Here is a 20,949-nt window from a genome sequence, read left to right as displayed (position 1 = left end):
TGGGGTTTGGGGCTGGCCTGGGAGCAGGAGCAGGATGCTGGCCTTCCTGTCCCGGAACTCTGCTCTTCCTCCTCTGTGATGACACCCAGTAGCCACCCCGGCTGCAGTCTACTGCTCTATGCCCAGAGCCTAGAGGAAGAGGAACTGTAACCCAACTTGTCCTGCCCCCACCTAGGCCTGATCCAGTGGCACGGCTCTCCTGACCCTCAACCACTTGATCTCAGACCTCCTATCCCAGGCCTCTGGGTCCCTCACTGTAGAAGGCTCCCATCTCCTACCCCATGAAGATGCATCAGTCATCCTGAGCTTGGAGGGGGTGGGACACGAGACCCATAGCCTCTAGCATCCCTTTGCTCAAGTGAGGGACTTGTCAAGAGGACATAAGAACAGTTCCAAAGGGGTAGGTGGTAAACATGTCATTCTTTTTTTAGATATTTATTTATTTGAGGGCTTCCCTGGTGGCTCAGACGGTAAGGCATCTGTCAGCAATGCAGGAGACCTGGGTTTGATCACTGGGTTGGGAAGATCCCCTGGAGAAGGAAATGGCAGCCCACTCCAGTACTCTTGCCTGGAAAATCCCATGGATGGAGGAGCCTGTTAGGCTACAGTCCATGGGGTCGCAAAGAGTCGGACACGACTGAGCGACTTCACTCCCACTCTATTTATTTGCCTGTGTTAGGTCTTAGTTGCCGCATGCCGGATCTGTCCCTGCAGAGCGCAGGCTGTCTAGTTGCAGCACATGGGCTTAGTTACTCCACGGCGTGTGGGATCTTTGTTCCTGGACCAGGGACTGAACCCGCATCCCCTGCATTGCAAGGCAGATTCTTAACCCCTGGACCACCAGGGAGGTCCCAAACATTTCATTCTTTTATGCTAATCTGTCTCCACTCCATTCTCTTCCCTTTCCAGCCAGTTGCATTTTTACTGAAGTTCTGTCTGAGTCTGGGGGAGAGGAGAAAATCAAGGGTGTGTCTGGACCCTTTTAGTCACTGCATTCATCCTTCTGCTTCTGTGGCATGTGTCTGTCACTCTCCCTAGCCCTGTAAACCTATTGTCTGTCTCTAGCTGTCTCTGAGAGAGGAGACACTTCCTCCCCCCACAAAGCTTCTCTGTATAGTTGAGAAGTCCCCTTCTGAAATCTAACTGCCATCCTTCTTGCTACCTTATTACATCCAGGTTTTTTAAAAAAAATTTTATTGGAGTCTAGTTATTGACAATATACATGTTTCTTTCCCAGGGTACAGATGGTAGCCGAGTTTGTCTTCCAGTATCCTTACATCCTTCTCCCAAACATTCTTTTGGATCAGTCAACAGCTACTCATCTTTGGAGGTAAAGCACAGACCCTTTTTTTCTGAAACTCTCTTTTCTTCAGCTCCCAATCCCTTCTTTATTTTTTTCCCCAATCCCTTCTTTAAACCCCTCCCCATTCAGATGGCCAGCACTTCCTGAGCATGCCCTGCTCCATCCTGTGGAGGTGAGGGGACGTGGGTAGTGGGGAGGGGGCTTGACCCCATTGCTGACCTCAGGGCCTGTGCAAGCTCGGGGTTACCTGTGTGATCTGTGCAAGTGTGCAGGTCTCGGATCCAAGCTTCCTGTGTGGAGTCTCTCCTCCCTTGTACTCGATAGTAGCCTCTCTGAGACCAGCATCTCAGGGGAGGAGAAAACAACCTTCCCCCCGCTTTTCTTCCTAAACTGTGATTCTGCCAGCAACCATTAGGGGTCACTGTTGCCTTAGTCACCAATGACAGGCAGGGCAGGGGTGCGGTGGGATGCGCGGTCCTTGCTGCCCCTGTCAGGCTAGTGCACGGTGAGTTGTGGTTGTTACATAGAGACGGCCTTGCACAGACTCATACCCACTCCACTCATGCCTTAAGGAGCTGTGGTTTGCACGACAGCTGCTGGAGTGAGCAAGCGCTTAGAAGTATAACTCTCCCTAGACCTGCTGTGTGTGTGGCAGCAGGCGGCATGGGAGCTCTGGGCACAGGGGCCTGCATGCAGGAAACACTGGTGCAGGATTCTAAAACGCCTTGAGTCAGGCCCAGCCCCTTCTGCTAGCACTCCCTTCAGCAAGGTTTTAAGTCATTCATCTGCAACTCCCCCCCTTCAGATGCCCTGATAGCACTGGTGTAAGAGCCTGGAAACCAACTCCCAAGTGTTGCTTTAACATGCCTCCAGGGCATCTCTGCTCATGGGATGGCATAACAGTAGGGAGCCAGACACATAGACTCTGCTCTGACGTGTTCCCTGCCCTGGCAGGGGGGCATCCAGCCTGGACTGGTAATGCCATCAAGACCCCTCCTCCCCCATCCCACGTTCTGCCCACCTCACGTCTGTCGTGGGAGATCCCAGGAAATGTCTATCCAGTGGAGACAGCAAGAGATGACCTAAAGATGAGGTGTGGGGGACGGGCTGGTGAGGCTGGGAGCCCAGATACAAAGGTTCCCCTGCCGGGCTCAACCACTTCTGGCCGCCTGAGCCGCAGATAATAGCAGGATTGTCCTGCTTCACTGCCATGGCAACCCCGGCTGCTCAGGTCCTCATGGAGGTGGTGTTTGACAGCAGTGTATTTATCCTGTATCACAGCCTCAGGGTCACCACCTCAGGTCCCCAAGGAGGGAGGGAGGAAGTTCATCCAGTGTTAAGACCATACAGATGGAGAGATAATGGGCTGCCCGGGACCAGGGTACAGACAGACCTCGGCCTTTATTGTGCCTTCTCCAGTCTTCCCATGAGAGGCAGGGGTGGGGGGCAGGAGTGAGGGCAGGGAGGAAGCAAGGCTCTTAAAGCCTTAATAATCCCAGGGTAGGAGGGGGATTGAGGGGAAGGGCCTGGGAGAAGGGGTGAGTCTGCACCGAGGGAAGGCCCTGGAGAAGAGGAAGGGGGAGCACCAAGCTTGGGGTCCCTGGGTGAGGCAAAGGGGAGGCCGGGGAGAGGGCAGGCCTCCAGGCCAGGCTGGGAACCCACTCAGCCAGGGCCCTGCGTTCTCCCCACACGCACTATGGCATGGGGCAGGGGGAGGGGGTGAGACACAGTGGCACAAAGAGTGGTCATCTGGACGCTCAGCCCCAGCATCCCAAACACAGACAGAGAGGCTTCCAGACCCGAGTCTGGCGGCTTGTCTGGTTTCTAGCAATTTGATGGCCCCAGAGGTCCACAGGAGCTCCAAAACCGACGGTGGGGTCCCCAGACCCTGCCTTCAGAGCAGGCCGGCCTCTCCTTCTAGTCTGAGCAGGCTCTCACTCAGAACGGCTTGTCCACCATCTAATCTCCGCTCCTGCTGTGGCCTTGTTTACTTTCTCCTAAGAAAACCTTTCCTGCCGTGACTCAGCTGTGGTCTCCCTGTCACCCCCCAACCTGCCCTGCTCCCGCTCTGGGTCTCCTTCGGCTGTCTCAGCAGGGGGCTGGGGTGTGAATGTCTCAGCCTCTCATGGCTGCAAAGCTTAGGTCCCTTCCTCTCTCTGTCCATGGGAGGCCAATCACCCAGGGAACGGGGTGCCCCTCAATGTCCTGGACCCCCATTCTGGGGGCTGAAGTCTGAAGAGGCCTCTTTTGGGGTTCGGGGGGAGTCAGGCTCTGCATCGGCGGGCGGCAGAGAGGCCCGGGCGCCCCGGCATTCTGGGCTGTGATAGAAGGAGAGGAGGCGGAAGGAGGGCCTCAGCTCCTCCTGTATGCTGTCCAGGATGTGGGTAAAGGTGGGACGCAGGCGCGGGTTCTGCTGCCAGCAGCGCCGCATCAGCTCCTGCCTGGTGGAGGCAGGGGGCCGTGTCAGAGGGGTGCACGCCTCCTGCCTCCTGCATTGAGAGGGTCAGTCAGTGTGGCGGAGGGGGTCACGGAGGGGGTCGTGGGGGGAGTATGTCTGCTCAGGTCTGTGCTGTGTTTAGCTGCTCAGTCGTGTCCGACTCTTTGCGATTCCATGAACTGCAGCCTGCCAGGCTCCTCCGTCCATGGGATTCTCCAGGCAAGAATACTGGAGTGGGTTGCCATGCCCTCCTCCAGGGGATCTTCCCAATCCAGGGATCGAACCCAGGTCTCCTGCACTGCAGGCGGATTCTTTAATGACTGAGCCACCAGGGAAGCCTGCTCGGGTCACAGGGGAGTAAATGGGGGTTGCAGTGGGGATTTCAAGTTGAAGGGATCAGAGCTGGGGATCGGAGACTCCCGGGGTGGGGCAGATGCGGGCAGGGCAGGGTCGAGGCAGGGCCAGGCTGGGGTGACTCACAGCTGAACGGGACAGCTCTCCAGCTCCTCCAGGACTCCACCGTCCATGACGAACTTGAGCACCTGCTCATTGGATAGGCCCTGGTAGGGTTGTTCAGCCAGGGTCACGATCTCCCAGAGCACCACGCCGAAGGACCTGGGAGGACAGGGAGGAGGCCCTGAGCCCTGCATGCTTCGTGCAGCTCAGCACACCCTAGGGAGTGCATCCCAGACCCTGCCTCCACACCCCTGAGCCCCCTGCTCCAGCCGGGCCCCACCAGACGTCAGAGTGGGTGGTGAAGATTCCATCTTTGAGGGACTCGGGGGCCATCCAGCGCACAGGCAGCAGCCCCTTCCCGCCCTTGCGGTAGTAGTCTGTCTCATACACATCTCGAGTCATCCCGAAGTCTGGAAAGTGAGGGTGGACGGGGTGTGGGGTGGCAGAGCCATTCACCAGCTCCTGCCCAGGAGCACCTCTCCCAACCCCCGCCACCTCCGCAGTCTCCAAGAATCCTGGAATGTAAGCGCTCCAAGGACCTCAAATATCATCCCATCCAAATCCTGCTGTCCTCAGATGGAGAGACTGAGAGGCAGCTCAGGGGGCGATCAGGGACAGAGCTGTGGGACAGGCCTGGGTCTTCTCATGCCTTGCTTGGGGGAGTCTCTCTACCCAGGCTGCCCCCACCTGCCTGGCCCCCTCCGTACCCCCAATCTTGACGGTGAAGTCCTGGGACACCATGCAGTTCCGGGCCGCCAGGTCTCGATGCACAAACTTGTTGGCAGCAAGGTAGGCCATGCCATCTGCGATCTCACCAGCCATCTGGATCATATCTCCCAGTGCTGGCCGTGGGAGCCCAGGGTTGTTCTAGAACCAAGAGACGGGCTGGTGAAGCAGGAACTGGAGGCTGTACTCCTGCACAAGGATTATGCCTTCAACTCCCCAAGTCCTTTCTAATTCCTCACCCAGCCCCTCACCCAGAAGCTTCCTGGTCCCCACCTCTGCCTCGGGCCGCAAAGATCGAAGATGGCTCTTGAGATCCCCTCGGGTCATTAACTCCATGATGACCAGAGTTGGCTGACCCTGAGACACCACACCCAGGAGACGAACCTGACATGGAGAGAAAGAGCCTGCTTGCAGGTCTACCCAGCTCCCTTTGACCCACCCGGCCAAAACCTTGTTATGCTGTGACCACAACCTGACTCAGACACCAACCCTCCTAACCCTAGCCATGACCATAACCCTCATCTTGACCTAACAATGACCTGACCCTAACCCATGATCTTTTTTAAAATAAAATATATTTATTTGGTTGCCACTGGGTCTTAGTTGTGGCACATGGGATTTTTTTTAAGTTGATGGCATACAGGCTCTTTAGTTGTGGCATCTGGGATCTAGTTACCTGACTAGGGATCGAACCTGGGCCCCCTGCATTGAGAGCGTGGAATCTCAGCCACTGGACCACTAGGGAAGTCTCCTTAATCCATGACCTTAATTGTATCTATCATCTCAGTCTTCATGATTGGCTCAATTCTGACCTTGATTTCAGTCACCCTCCTAATAATGCTCTGAACACTCAGTATTGACCAACCATGACTGATCTCAGCTCTAGCCATGATCCTATTATGGCCCTACCGTGACTTTTACTCCAGTCAGGATCCTAACCACAGTCCCAGTCGTGGACTTGATGGTGCCCTGACCTCGTCTCTGGTCTTTTCCCTCTAACCATATGACCTTCATCCTAGTTTTGACCCTGATATTGAACTTGACCTTTCCTTACCACATGGTGACACTTGAATGCCTTCATGACAGAGGCTTCCTTGAGGAACTCAATGCGTTCTCGTGGGCTGGCCAGCTCATTCACGGTCTTCAGGGCCACCGGCGTGGGGTCCTCTCCAACCTCAAGTCCTTGTGCCAGCCCCTCGTATACCATCCCGAAAGAGCCCTGGCCCAGTTCTCGGATTATGGAGATCTGCTCCCGAGGCACCTCCCACTCATCAGGGATATACACTGAGAGGAAGTGGGGGGTCACAAGCAAGGATACTGCTCTCTGCCACACCCCCACCCACCCTCTTCTCTTCTGAAGGGCTCAGGTTCCAAGGCTGCCTTCTCCGAGGTGGCCTGAAAGTCTGTCTCTTCTCCCCTCCGGTCTCCCTTTCCCACACCACCTGTCCAGCCACCCCCAGACCTACTGTGAGAGGCGCTGAAGTATTCCGGATTCACAGAGGCATACAGGGTGCTGTTTCTGCAATGGGAGGTGAGGGGGGTCAGCCTGGAAGGGTCCTCGGAAAGGAATGAGCCATGTCAGAGGACAAGGAAGAGGGATATTCCAAAGAGGAAGGAAGTTACTGATCCTATCTTAGCTCTGGTCAGGGTGACCCCTGGAGAGCCCCAAGGACTTCCCAAGCTGGTCTTGGTCCTAGTCCTGGGATCTAGGGTCTGACAGGCTGGGAATAGGGAGGACAAGAGTAGCGAAGCTCTGGCTTCCTCAGCTAGTCCTCAAAACCAGCTAATCAAAGTCCTGTCCTCAGTTCCCCCTCATATTCAGCTCCAGGAGGATCTGACATCAAGGAGCCCAGGACACATCCTGAGATTTCCTGCTTCTTTTTCTGCTGATTGGACCAGTTTCATTAGCTCTCAGGCTGAGAGTATGGTGACCAACAATCCCAGGATGCCCAGACTGAGGGATTTCCCAGAATTTGGGTCTGTTACTACTAAAATCAGGAAAGTCCCGGGCAAACGTGGACAAGTTGGTCACCCTAATTAAAAAGTATGTCTCTTTCCTCCAGGTATGTCAATGCCCCCAGGGGAAGAGTTACTATTTCTAAGGAAGTCCTTTTTGCTGTCTCATCTACTACCATCTGATGGCACTGATGTTATGATGAGGGCTCAGAGAAGAAGGGGGGTGGGAATCAGTGGGACTTGTCATCACCTCTTCTTGCTGTAGAAGAAACCAAGAGCAGCAAGAATGATGAGCAGCATGAGCCCCACAGGGGTGACGGTGAGAAGGACATGCAGCCCCCCGGAGTCTTCCTCCTCTGGTGGCCAGAAGACAGTAGAGGGTCAAAGATGGAGAAGTCAAAAACAAAGAAAAAAACAGTAATAATTGTAAAAAGATGGTGAAGTCAAGGACACAGTGGGAGGCAGGGCGGATGGGGTGGAAGGTGGGGAGGCCTGTGGTTTCCACAATGGGAGATGTGGGTGGGGGCCCAGGTGGGGCTGTTTGGGGAATACAGGTCTGAGACAGAGGCCTGCATACCCGGGCCAGGGATGTAGAAAGCGACACTGTCTGTCCAGGAGCCGTTGCCAGCCAGTGAGGTTGCCCGAACTCTGGCAGAGTAGTTTCCAGGAGGCAGCAGGGCCAGGTGGACACCCCCAAATTTGGCATATCGCAGGCGGGACACACACAGCACTGTGGCCTCCTGAGGGCAGCACAGAATAGCTGGCTGGGAAGAGGATGGAGGGACAGACTGGGGCTAGTTAGGGTGTCTCCTGGGGTGCCTACCTCTCCCAGGCGGCGGTACTTGATTTCGTACTTGAGAATGAGTCCGTTGGGGTCTGGTGGCTCCAGCCAGCGGAGGAGAACACTGCTCTTGCTGGCTGCCTCCCAGGCCACTTTTCCTGGGATACCATCAGCCTCTCCTGCAGGAGAGGCCATCAGGCAACCCGAACACAATTATTTCTTCTCACCTTCGTGTTCAAACGCAAGGGGGCTAAACTGGGAGGTTCCAGGAAACTCTGAGATTATGGGGACTGGCAGGAGTGAGCGGGGAGATGCCTTGAGGTTGGAGGGGGCAAGGGAGGTGGGAGGCTGGCAAACTGGCTAGTTAGAGCCCTAATTAGATAGGGTCCTGGGGGTCGGCGTGTGGGCGGGGTAGAGCTGGAAGAGGATCACCTACTGTGGGGCATGGTGCGTGCAAAGACGAAGGTGGCCGCGCTGCAGCCCACGGTGTGCGCCGCGTGGTTGCAGGCATGGATGTCGATCCGGTACTCTGTGAAGTGGCGCAGGCCACTCAGCACCGCTCGCTCCCGGGGCACTTTGTCCTCTTGGATCTTGAAATCCGAGCTGTTTCCCCCAAGCCGGAGGGCCTCGGCTGCCCGGCGGCTCCTGCCTGAGTCCCTAGAGAGGGCGCAAGTCAGAGCCATGGCCCTGCCTCGGGAGCCGCGCCTCTCGGCCCCTGCTCCGCCCCCGCTCACCTTTGAGGGCTCTTATTGATGGACGTCACCTTCCAAGGGGATCTGGGAAGACCAGAGAGGACCCTGTCAGGCTCGCCGGGAACGCGCCTCAGTGCCCTCTGCAGGGGCGCACCGCCTTCAAACCCACCCACCGCCTCAGGCCCCGCCCACAACTCCCTCCCCACCCCTCCCCTCCCCTCACAAGCCCCGCCCATCAGCACCCTGGACTCCCGCCCGCCTTTCTCGCGCTCACTTGGGAATGGTGATGGCGTTGTGTAGAAAGTTTTCAAACTTCTTCTGGAACGATGCCTCCTGTGCCTCCAGCGGTGGTAGGACCTGCCCAGGAGGTGGGTGCTGGCAAGGGCAGCAGCCAGGCTCCCTGTCCGCCTCGAGTTCCCCGTCTTCTCGGTCGAAGCGGGGGTCGTTGTTGCTGGTGGGCAGCCGCAAGCCTGGAGGGGCGGCGGGGAAGGAAGTAGTTAGACCGGCAGCGCCCGCAGCCCGGCACCCCATCCCTCCGGCCCGCGCCTCCTCCCTGCGCACCGCGGTGGCAGTAGTCATTGAGGTAGAGGTCGCTGTCCTCTGCCAGACGTTGCCACAGTACCAGGTAGTAGGTGATGTTTCCGTTGCGCTGGATCGGTGGCTTCCAGCGCACCAGCAGGTGGGAGGAGGAATTGGACGTGGAGATGACGTCCTGGGGCACTGTGGGCGCTGAGGGTGGGAGGAGGGTACAACTGAGGGACTGCAGATCCCCCTTTTAAACACTGTCTGGTAATGGGCCCTTCTCTCTGGGGTCCGGCTGCCCAGCCTCTGCAGGCCAGGTGTTCAGTGACCCAGCTTCTCTATTTCTGGTGCCCATGGTCTTCCATTCTCACCAGGGTCCAGGCATCTAGCTCCCACCCCCCTCAAAGGCTTCAGCCTACCTGCAGGTAAGGTTCGGAGGTAGACGATGGGGCTCTGGGCTCCTTGGTGGGGGCTGTCCTCCGCTGTGGTCAGTGTGATGGCTCGTACAAACACAGCATACTGTGTCCAGGGCTTGAGCGGGGCTAGGGTCACCCCCGGCTCCTGGGTGCGGCTGAGGGGCAGCTCCACATCCAGTAGGTTCCAGCTCTGGGCCCCACAGGCATCTGGACCTATGTACTCTGTGGCATTCTGGAATGGGCTGAACAACCCATCCCTGGAGTTGAGGGGCAGCTCATTTAGCCCTGCCCCCTCTTCTCTGAATCACTCGAAGACTGTCACTGTCATTCTTCTCCCAGTGTATGCAAGGGCATTCAGAAGCAGATGTGGATCTGCCCTTTGGGGCAAGTGCCCTGTTGGCATGACTCACTCACTGAGTGGATCTGCTCAGAGCTGAAATTGAGCCATGATCCACAGTATATAGGGCTTTCCTGGTGGCTCAGACAGTAAGAATCCTCCTGCAGTGTGGGAGACCTGGGTTCCATCCCTGGGTTGGGAAGATCCCCTGGAGAAAGGAATGGCTACCCTCTCTAGTATTCTTGCCTGGAGATTTTCATGGACAGAGAAATCTGGCAGGCTATAGTCCATGGGGTTGCAAAGAGTCAGACACAATTGAGCAACTAACACACACACACACAGACACACACAGACACAGACACAGACACACACACACACACACACACACCCCACAGTATATATCTCTAAGGAAGCACAGCCATAGCCACACTGCAAGACAGATGCCAGGGGAGTTTCCTGAAAAACCTCTAAGACTGTCTGCCCTTTGAGTTCAATGACGGCCATGTATAGTCATGCAGAATGTGAGCTGCACAAGCCAGAGGTTGGGGGGTGGGTTTACATTGCGCTTCATGTTAGCACTCCTCAATATGTGGACCAGAAGATTCAGCATTACCTGGGAGCTTGTTAGAAATGCAGATTTACAGGCCCTGCCCAGGACTAATGGAATCAGAATCTTTGGGGGTGGGGCTCAGGAATCTGTTTTTAACAAGTTGTCCAATTCATCATACTAGAGTCCTTCATCTTCTACTGAGGCCTAGGAGAGCCTTGGCCCTGTGAGTAGATTTCTTTCCCCCACTCCCAGGCCAGGCCCTGTGTTCGTGTGTGTGTGTACTAAGTTGCTCAGCTATGTTCTGACTCTCTGTGACCCCATGGACTGTGGACTGTAGCCCGCTAGGCTCCTCTGTCCATGGACTTCTCCAGGCAAAAATACTGGAGTGGGTTGCTGTTTCCTACTCTGGGGGATCTTCCCGACCCAGGGATCAAACCTGTGTCTCCTACTTGGCAGGCGGATTCTTTACCACTGTGCCACCTGAGTTCCCTTAGGCCCTGTGCGAGTGAGCAACTAAGATCTCTGCATTTTAATTCACAGGAAATTATTCCAAACCAGGTAGCTCCCATCTTCCATCTACCATAAAGGGTGACAGTACTCTTCACTCCATCTCTCTCTCCTAAAGATTTCTATTTTTGATCATAGCCATGCTTTTGGAGAAGTCCTTCCTGTAGTCTAACCACTATCCATCCTGCTGTGGTCGGTACATTCTCTCCAAAGAAAAGAGCAGTTGGTTCTTGGTTGTCCCTGCTACCGCCCTTCCTCAGGCTTTAATGAAATGCTGGCAAAGATGTGGATAAAACTGGCCAAATTAGTGGGTACTTCCCAAACCGCTGCTGGGGCAGGAGCATGTGGTCAGTACAAAACATTAGCATAGTGAATTGAGCTTTAATTATCCAAGTCTTCCCAGCAGGGCGCCTCTCCTGGGCTTTCAGAAATCCTGACTATCCTCTCTTATAAAACTGAGGCACGGAGGGATGAAGAAGATGAAGGGAGAGCCAGACATGAGCCTTACAAGGGAGTGAGACTCGGGGTTCTTGGCGTTCTGGCTTTCCACAGCCCCGCAGGGCTCTGCCCTCACCCACGTGTGGTCAACAGATTGGCCTGGTCAGGCTCTGACCCCCACCCCCGCTCTGGCCCCCACCCCCGCTCTGGCCCCGCCCCGCCCCAGCCCCGCCCTATCTGGCCCCGCCCTATCTGGCCCCGCCCCCTCTGGCCCCGCCCCCGCCACTCACGACTCCTTATAGTATACGATGAAGCTGAGTAGGTCGCGAGCCTCAAGCGGTTCATAGCGCTCCCATCGCAGCAAGATGCGATTTGCCTCCGTCACGTTGGACACAAAGCGCAGAGTGCGAGTCTGGCCTGGGTGGGGAAACGGCGAACACCTGCTTTTGACCATGTTGAGAGCACCTGCTTGAGCCGCCTACTCCCAAGCCGCCGTCCTGACCCCGCAGCATCCTTACCCCGAATGTGGCCTCTGAAGAGAACTCATCCCATCATTCCCTTCAAGCCTCCCCTCCACCCGGGAGCGTGTCTATGTGTGTCTGAGTGTTCCTTGAGGTCCCCCCTCTCCCTGCCAAGGCGCCAGGGCTTGGGGTGTCGGGCCTTACAGGCAGCTCGGTCTCCGTTGGTGCGGGGGTTGATCTCAGCCTTGTTTTGCCGTCCCTTCGTGCCAGTCACCTCCTCCAAGCGGTCGATGTGCTCCAGGCAGAGGCGTGGGTTGAAGGCGAAGTATATCTTGCCCACAGGAATGGTGAGCCCTGCAGCCACCCAGGAACCCAGCTGCTGTAGGTTCTGGTTATCCAGCACGTACAAGGTGTAGTTCCTGGGGGAGGCCAGGGGACCTTGCTCTGCACGGCAGGTGGGGGCAAGGGATGAGGAAGGGTGTGTCTTATGGGCTCTTCCTGAAGGGGCTGCGCTGGGGGCACACGGGAGGAGGGGCGCATAGCCGCCCACCCACACCGGTACCCGTGGGGCATTAGTACACACCCACTCTGTGCCACTGACCAGGAGTGTGACGTCCAGCAAGTCACCCACGTTCTGTGTCTTTCTCATCAGTGAAATGGGGTCAACAGTTTTTTCCACCTTCTTCCTTCCTGCATCTCACATTAACTGAGCACCTGCTCTGTGCCAGGCTCTGTCCTGGCTTTGGGGACACAGGGCGGAGTGAGACTCAGCTTGGGGCTATGCCTTTCCAGCTGGAGTGGGGACACCCCGGGGGGTACGCGAGAAATTACTTGACTGGATGATAATTTAAAACATTATTTTGAAAAATCCTGGCTACATTAAGGGTGAGCTTCGACTGGTAGAGGTAGGAATGGGTTTCAAACCCAGGCAGTTTGCTTTGCAGCTAAGAGGATCAGATGACAATTATAGGCAATCCATATAGGGTGATATGTAAATGTAATTTTATGTAATTTTATATATTTTGTTTCAGGCTCTGTTTTAAGTGCTTTATACATAACAGTTTCAGTAATATTCTCAACAGGCCTAAGAAATAAGTACTATTATGTTAACCCCATTTTATGGATGAAAAAGTTGAGGACCAGAGAAGTTAACCTAGTTAACATAGTTAGTAAGTAGCAGAGCTGGTTCCCACACACTTGACTACAGTTTTGGGAATGTTGGAAAGGAGATACTATAGAGGAAACTATTTCTGATCCCTTACCCATCCACCATGGTGTCCCCCCTTACCCATCCACCATGGTGTCCCCCCGGATAAGTTTGAGGTTCTTGAAAAAGCCTAGGGACACGAGGGCAAAGGAGTGCTTGATTTTGAGGAAGCCAGTGATGGTCTCTACCAGTCCCAGACTTCGCTGCAGCTCCAGCTCCAGGTTATCTGGGGATGGGGAAGACAGGACTGGAGCAGGGGCAAGGAAAGTGATGGGTCCATTATGGGGGAGCTGGCTGGGGGTCCAGGGAAGGGGGCCCTCAGGGCAGGGACCCAGGATGATGGAAAGTGGTGCTTTAGCTGGGTCATTGTAAGGGGTGTGGCCAGGAGGAAGGGTGTGGCTTTGAGGAAGGCACTAACAGCCTTGACGAAGGTTGAGGATGAGGCTCCCTTCCACGTGGGTGCAGCCCACCAGATCCTGTGCTGCCTGGACAGAGTCGATGGTCTTGGTGCCCACTTTGCACTCTTTGGGGCACAGTCCCTCGCATTTGTGGCAGAATATGCTAGTAGGGGCAAGCAGAAGATGTGGCATGAGCCCTGGACCAGTGTGGGCCTCCTCACTGGTCCAAGGGTGCCCCCCACCCACCCAACACTCACCTGCTGTCATTACGGGTGAAGCCTGGAGGGCACTGGGCCAGACAACTACCCTGGTGGATGCCGAAGGTGGAGGCACGGCCAGGCACAGAGCGCAGACTGGCACAGCGCTCTGCTGTGACACAGCGCCAGGACTCATGCTGGTAGGTGCCTGGCGGGCAGGCTCGGTGGCAGGCGCCCCGGAAGTAGAGGTGGCGGCAGGCGACACAGGCACGGGGGTCTTCTGGCCGGCTGCAGCCTCCCAGGCATTCGGTGTGGCAGCACTCGCCCCTGACTGTGCATGCCAGCCCACGGGGACAGGGGCACACTGCGGGCAGAGTGCTGCATTAGACCTTATCTGCACCTCCTTGGTCCTGCCCCACCCTCTCCCCAAGGGCTAACACTCTTGGTCTGCACCCAAATCTGTCCAATTCAGATGACACTGGTTGCCAACTCTTCCTCAGATGGGGACTCTTAAAGATACGAACCATGGCCCCTCTCTGTGACTCCCCACCTCCCACAGTGTCTAGTCAGGGGTATTGGAACTCAGGACCAAGCAGTGACCTTGTCCATCAGGGCTCCTGCTCCCCAGCCTGCTGTCCTGTCTAGGCCTGGTGCCCAGATCATCGCTGGGCATGGGGCCAAGGTGAACCAGCCAGCTTCTCTTGAGGAGTGAGGACTAGGGCAAGGTGGACCTGGGAGTGTGTGGGAGAAGGGGCCATCCCTGGTCATTCGATCCAGGCCTCTGCCCATCCCTCCTCCCTCTTCAGTCTCTGTCCTGGGTGGAAGGTAGCCCCGAGCAGACGTGCAGGGGTTGGGGCTGGGTGCCAGGAGCCTGGCTCCTTTGCACAGTGGCAGCTGGATGTGTCTCTGGGAGCGATGCGTGTGGCAGGGGTCAGCCAGGGCGTGTTGACACTATACACGAGAGAGGATATGCAGCAGCTGTGTTTACAGCCAACAGGGAGACAGCGGGGGTGGGGGCACAGTGGATACAGCAGGGATCTGGTTACTCTTCTGCCCTGATGCTGAGGCACTGGGGTGAAGAGAGCTGACCTCCAGGGGCTGCATGGAAGGAAACCCCATCTTGGGGACCCCAGATCTGCTCCAAAACTCTCAGGGTTCCCTTTCCCTCCTCTATAACCTTCACCTCCTCCTCTAACCATCCCCGCCTTATTCCACCCTTCCTTTTCTCCACTCTTTCCTTCTGCTTCCCCTCCAGGCACCTTACCTCCTAAAAAAGATCCCACATCACATATTTGTCCTCACCTGTCCTGTTCTTCATCTGTCACCTCCTCCTTTCTTCTTCTTCCACCCAGCTCCCAACCGCCCCATTTCAGTACTGCCAGCCTGGACTATGGCCGTTTGTACCAGAAACAGAACTAGCTACCATGGTCCAGGCACTGTTGTAATGTTTTACAGAACAGTTCATTCCTCATCACAATGCTACGATCATTTTACAAATGAGGAAATCGAGGCACAGAGAGGCAAAATGAACATAGCCAGTAAGTAGTAAAGCTGAGATTCAAACCCAGGACAGTCGGCTTTGCTCTTGACCTCTGCCTCATACTGCCTCTTGTACAGTTGCCTTGAATCCATTCATGCTCCTCTTCACCCCATATTCAACTTACACTTTCTTTTACTGTCTCCATGACTACCTGATACTGTCTTGTGCCTGCCCCTTGACTACCTGATGCTATGTCAGTTATTTAGCTTTTCTGAACCTCAGTTTCCTCATCTGCAAAACTGGAATAAAGACAGTACCTCCCTCATGGATGCATGAGAGTTGGTGTCAGCAAAGCACTGACACATACCATCTTATGGTTGCCCGGCGCCATCTGCCTCTGCCCTCCCTGTGCTCCCTGCCCTATTCTGCGCCGGTGCACACCTTTCTGGCAGTGACTTGAGGTCCAGCACCTGTAGTCGGCGTGCCCGCTGAAGGTGGTCCTGGCACAGGGCTCACCGGTGGCGCCCAGCAGGCCAGGGCACACATCGGCACACTCTTCGCCCAGCTTGTTGCCCACAATGTGGTTGGCACCAGGTGAAGGCTGCAGCAGACCCCAGTCAATGGTGGACAGATGGCAGAGCTCCTGGTTCTTCTCCACACGCACAGCCCCACGCAGCACGGCCCCCAGCGCCGGCAGCCCCACGTCCCGCATGTGTGGCATCTCGAAGATGACCAGCGCGTAGCCCAGGAAGAGGCGGGCACCGCGGATGACCGCCAGGTTGGGGAAGAGGTCACGCAGGCTCTCCAGGCCATAGACCCGGAAGAGCAGCAGGTAGTCGGTGACCTGGGTGAGGCGCGGGAAGCTGAGGCCACGGAAGTCCTCGCCGGTGGCTGTGAACATGAGCAGGATCTGCAGGTGGCCCTCCACCACGCTGCAGTTTTCCAGCCGCCGCAGCTCTGCCACCTCTGATCGGATGTCCAGGCTGGGGCACACTGTGGGTACAAGCGGCAGGTAGCCATCAGTGCAGCTTGGGCCAAGCACCCCATTCTGCCCTGGCAGCTGGGGAGGAGGGAACCACACTGGGAGGGGACATTAAGGCAGAGTCAGGCTCTGCTGTGGGTGTGGGGGGAACCTCCTCTCTGGGCCTCAGAGGCTTCATCCGCAGCTTAGAGGATCCCCACCAGAGGAGCCCACCTGGGCAAAAGTGAGCCCCCGACCTTCCCCCCCAAACTCAGGTCCCCTTCTCAGCTGACTGCAACTTCCTTCTTGCAGTCAGACGCCAAAGCGAAAGCCTCCGTGAGTCCTTTCCTTCTCTAACCCCCACACCCCGTGAGCTCCACCTTTAAAATATGCCCAGAACCACCTTCACTGCTTTCACCATATCTTCTCCTGACTTTACAGTAATAGCTTCCTAAATGGTCTCCCCACTTCCGCCCTCTCCCCTCTCTCTTCTATCCTCCACTCCACAGCCAGAGTGGAAACACATCACACAAGTTGGAGCACACTCCTCTATCGCGCACAACACCCCAGTGGCCTCCATCTCACGGGTGAAGAGCTGAAGTCCTTACCACAGCCTACAGGGCCTCTGTACTTCTCCCACTTTATCCCCTTTTTCTCTCTTCTTCAGAGACACCGGCTGTCTTGTGGTTTCTCAAACAAGCCTGCCAGGCTGCTGCCTTGGGGTCTCTGCACCTTCTGCTCCCTCTGGCTAGAACCCTCCTCCGTCAGTGGCTCTTCACCTCTTTGAAGTCTTTGCTCAGATGTCACTTTCTTAGTGAGGACTTCTCTGATCACCCTATTACCTCCTGCTCCCTTTCCTACTTAGTTTTTCTTCAAATGCTTAGCACTGGCTAATATACAATTTACCCATTTATTTTGTTTATTGTAAGCTCTAGAAGGGCAGGGATCACCATGTAATTCATTGCTGTGTCCTTGGTGCCTGATATAGTGCTTGGCGCAAAATTGGTGCTCAGTAAATATTTGATGAAGGAATGAATGAATGAATTCTGTGACTGAGAAACAATAGTCTGAACTTCATACACTCCCCTTCTCTCCCAGGCCTAAGGAAGCTAGAACCTTGGTCCCAGCATCTGTTTATTCTCAAAGAAACATTCCATGGCTCCCCATTGCCAAAAGTTCAAGTTTAAATTCTTTAGCCTGACATTCCAGGATGTTGATAAACTGGGCCCCACTAATACCTTAGTTCCTTGGCCTGCTAACCCCTCAGTTCTTGTCCTGAGAGCCTCAGGTCAAGCCCCCCTTCCCTGACCCCCGACCCTGAGTTAATCACTTCCCCTTCAGGCTCAGCACTCATACCAGATCACCTGGGGTATGGCCGCAACACTGCTTTCTGTCTCTGTCATCACTTCCAAGGAGGGACTCTCCTGTGGTTGGGGCCCTTGTCAGTCACCATACTGCCCAGTTCAGGGCAGGAAGCACTGGGCACTCAGGGGTTGTGAGTTGAATCGATGGCATCTGGATCCCAAGTCTATTCCTCCCTCAGGGAACTGGGTGTGTTTGGATTTTTTGGGTCCCAGGACCCTGGCCCCATTTTTCTTTCTTTCCCCAAGTCATCTAGGACAATTCTCCTAATAGGTTGGATACCTGGTTCCTGCTCTCACTTCTCCCAAGGATACTTTCCATGGTCCTCACTCAGAAAATTCAGGTCTGAATCTTCTGGTTTGCTAGTCAAGTCCTGCTAACTTCTCTAGTGTCCGCTCCCTCCCCTCCTACCCAGCCCTCAAGCAACATGGCAGGCATCTTGGATACCCCGGTCCATCTCCTGATGTTTTAAAGGGGGTGAGCAGGCTGGGCTGGCTCCCTGGGGCTTACTTCATGCCTTCTCCCTGTTGTCATTAACGGTCCCTGTGCTCAGCTCTGCCCGGCAACTGTGTGTCTGAGCACTTGGAGGTACACATGCACACACACAAAGAGAGGGGATGAGAAAACACTTCTCGTCCCTCTAGGCAAAGGCCAATCAGGCTCTGCAGGCAGATGGGGGGTTCTTTCAGGAGCCCACATGCCACTTCCCATCATGCCCTGGCCTCTCTAGGGCTCCCCTGATGGGATCATTTGGAAAAACAAATCTAGCGACCTTCACAGGTTAACCCCTGCCTGCCTCCATTCCAGACATGGCCCTGTGCAGAGCTGCACTGGGAACCAGACATCTGGGTCCCCTGACCAAACACCTCCCTCCCCCACATCCCAGGGGCGTGCTCCTGTCCTGACAACTGTGCTCCTGGCTGGCATCTGCTATGCCCTGTCCTAGGGCGGCAGTGGAGGAGGTGAGGGGTGCAGGCAGTGGGGCTGGGCCTTGCAGGCAGTGCCTCTGGAACCAGCAGTCTTCTGGGGACTCCGTACCCCAACCCATTCACATCACCCCTCTGTCTCTACAGGAAGGGCAGACTCTGCTCTGCCCCTGGAAGCCCCCAGTCTGAGGGCATCACGTGACCCCTGAGGCACAGAGCCCTGGATTCCTGAGCTCCCTCAGTCTGGGAGGGAACAGTGGGTTTGGGGAGAAGGTCATCTCTTACTCCTTCCGCCTCTGAATCTTCCACTCTCAGCATTTTTTCCTCTCCCTGCCAAGTCCCCAGCACCCCCATGAGAGCCACTGCGTCTATGTGGTCCCATCCCCCCAAACTACACAGTGTTTAGCTTGGGGACTAATTTAAAGCAGCCCCCTAGCCCAATGGGTGGGCCCTCAAAGTGGGGGACCCAGGACAGGACCCAGAGGCAGGAGTTCAGGACATCAGTCTAGCTTGACCTTTCGGTTCTCTGAGCTTCAGTTTCCTGTCTGCACAGTGGCTTCAGTTACTTAATGGTGCCTAGTTCTCAGCTCCTTCCCATCCTGGCCCCCTCTCCCATTCAGTGATTCTAGAAATGACCTCTTTCCCTGGTGGGAAGTCCTTCTGAGAGCTACCCCCAGTCTTCATGTCACAGTGGGGAAATAGATGCGTTCTGGGAGGAAATTCAGTGTTTGGCTTCCCAGTCTGCTGGGAGGGAGATGGGGCTCCAGGAGACAGGGCTGGGGACTCACCTTCTCTCGTGTCCAGGCCAAATCCCAAGGAGAGGAGGATTGCAAGCAGGCAGGCTACCCATGGCCACAGACTGGGCACTGCCATTGTCCTGGTCCTGTCTGGTGCCCAGTCCTGGCTCCCGTCCAGATGGCTCCAGGGAGAAGGGTCTGACGGGTCCTAAGGGACACAGAGATGCAGGCTTCAGAGGGAAAGGGAAGGGAAGGGAAGGGGCAGAACGACAAAGGATCCTGCATAGAGATGGCAGGAGACAGAAAAGAAGTAATGAGAGCCACAGAGACACAGACAGTGACAGGCCGCCGGAGCCAGAGACTCAGTGTGAACCCGGAGACAGAGAGATGGGGACGGAGATGCAGACAGCAACCGGGAGACTCAGGCTTCCAGGGGAAAAAAGTCATACGGGGTGCTGAGCAAAAGACAGCGCCAGAGGCCTGGTCAACCCCGAGGGCGGGGGCAGAAGCCCGGGGAGCAGGCCGAGGAGAGCAGTGGGGGTCCCGGGTTCGCGGGACTCTCCGGGGAGAGTCTACCCGAATCCCTCTGGGCGCGCTCGGCTCCCCAGCGCCAGCTGGCCGCGCTGCCGCGGTATCTCCCAGGGCGGCACGCAGGGGCCGCGCCCAGTTCCCGCTTCCCCGCCCCAGACCCAACGGATTGGTTTACTGGGACCTCTCGGCTCTCTCGGCCTCTCCCGTCAAGCCAAAATATTTAGCCTGACAACTCAAGGGTGGACAGGTCTGTTGGGGAAATAAGGCCAAAATACCGGGGGATGGTAGGCCTAGAACAGAGCTCCACCCAACCCCTCTGCAGCTGCGGCGGGTCCCTCCAGCCCCGCCCCTGAGGACTTCTCCCAGGTGGGGCGCGCGGCTAGCCCGAGCGGCTCAGGAAGCAGCCCCACCCCCGGGCAACGGGTGGTTCTGAGTTCTGCCACCCGCTGCCTTGACACCTGCGGGGTGACTAACTAAGCTTGAAACCTGGCGGTTATAAGACCCGTCTCCGGAATAGCCAAGCCCCTCGCTTCTCCGAGGCCCTCGCAGCCTCCTTAGGAGGCGTTTGGCGCGAGGCTCTGTCCCGATTAAGTCCCTTGGTTCCAACCAAAATCGTCGTGGAAAGGGCAGTCACCCCGTGGGCTCCGCCTCTGTCTCGTCACCTTCCTGAATTCGGGCTGCTCGGTGGGGCGGTCTCTGTCTCTGTCATGGGGAATTGGGGGGAAGATGTGTTCTGGGGCCTGAAAAACTCTCCCCTCGGAGGGCTTCCTTCGTGGGTTCCTTTAGAGTCCCTCCCCCAGGACCCCTCTTCCTTCCCCTTTCCCAGGCATGAGGCCCTTGGGGCGAAGGAGCTGGGACCCACCCTCTGGCTGGTGCTGGGGACCAGGGTGCACGGCCTCCCTGGACCGACGTGTCCCCAGCTCCGCCCGCGGGCGGCTCCCGAGTCCGAGGAGCTAAGAGAAGATCTATTAATTTCTCCGCGCAGAAATCGATGGTCTTGTCAGAGCGGCGATCGATGCCTGCCCAGCCCAGCTTGGCCCTACCCTGCCTGGGGGCCAGTGCTGGCTGGCCCGGGTCAGTGGCTGACGCTGGGTCGCCCGGCGCAGCCCAGTGGGGGGCTGCAGACCGCGCCCCCACCCACCCAACTCCGGCGGAGCTCACCCCTTGCGCGCGGGCTGCCAGCGCCACCCTGTGGTCTCTCCTGGAAATCGGCGTCTCCGTTCCCGAGTCTCCATTCTCCGGCTGTTTGGGGGCGACACCATCCCTTTCTGTCTCTTCTGTTTTTCCTTCTCCAGACCCTGCGTTTGGTTCCTTGGGAGCCCCTCCCCATTTCTTTCTAGGGTTTAGGAGTATTTCCCCTAATTTATCCCAAGTGACATGCACTTCCTCAGGTACGCGCACCATGCGTAGTGAGATCTGAGGCCGGGGGCTGGCTAGGATGACCTGGGCTACCGCCGTTTACAAGCTCAGTCATGTCCCCTCCCCGCTAAATGCAGCGGTTTTAGGCTGGGAAAAAAAATGTATCAACTTCCCAATCTCCCCATTCCCAGCAGACACCTCTGAGGCTT

General features: G+C 56.4%; 1 protein-coding gene across 5 annotated transcripts; it reads right to left on the bottom strand.

The window, feature by feature from the left end:
* Nucleotides 1-1,224: 1,224 nt before the first annotated feature.
* Nucleotides 1,225-19,631, bottom strand: INSRR (insulin receptor related receptor). 5 transcript variants are annotated; one of them, XM_065901764.1, is made up of 23 exons: nucleotides 19,563-19,631; nucleotides 18,902-19,058; nucleotides 15,306-15,857; nucleotides 13,445-13,748; nucleotides 13,208-13,350; nucleotides 12,871-13,015; nucleotides 11,787-12,001; nucleotides 11,412-11,538; nucleotides 9,293-9,531; nucleotides 8,913-9,080; nucleotides 8,626-8,821; nucleotides 8,394-8,435; nucleotides 8,096-8,316; nucleotides 7,702-7,838; nucleotides 7,456-7,618; nucleotides 7,129-7,234; nucleotides 6,389-6,468; nucleotides 5,977-6,206; nucleotides 5,196-5,306; nucleotides 4,904-5,063; nucleotides 4,477-4,606; nucleotides 4,221-4,355; nucleotides 1,225-3,744 (listed from the first exon to the last, which is right to left on the bottom strand). In XM_065901764.1, the coding sequence occupies exons 2-23, from the start codon at nucleotides 18,984-18,986 to the stop codon at nucleotides 3,501-3,503; spliced, it is 3,933 nt and encodes a 1,310-aa protein (XP_065757836.1). In that variant the 5' UTR covers nucleotides 18,987-19,058; nucleotides 19,563-19,631; the 3' UTR covers nucleotides 1,225-3,500. The 5 variants fall into 5 exon arrangements, 4 of the variants coding, with proteins under 4 accessions (XP_065757836.1, XP_065757819.1, XP_065757830.1 ...); XM_065901747.1 differs by lacking the exon at nucleotides 19,563-19,631 and adding an exon at nucleotides 19,300-19,555; XM_065901758.1 differs by lacking the exon at nucleotides 19,563-19,631 and adding an exon at nucleotides 19,427-19,529.
* Nucleotides 19,632-20,949: the final 1,318 nt, after the last annotated feature.

Source organism: Muntiacus reevesi, chromosome 1, assembly GCF_963930625.1.
Source record: "Muntiacus reevesi chromosome 1, mMunRee1.1, whole genome shotgun sequence".
In the NCBI taxonomy this organism is placed as follows: domain Eukaryota; kingdom Metazoa; phylum Chordata; class Mammalia; order Artiodactyla; family Cervidae; genus Muntiacus; species Muntiacus reevesi.
Note: the sequence above shows the minus strand (reverse complement) of the source record. Positions and strands in the feature narration are given on the sequence as shown.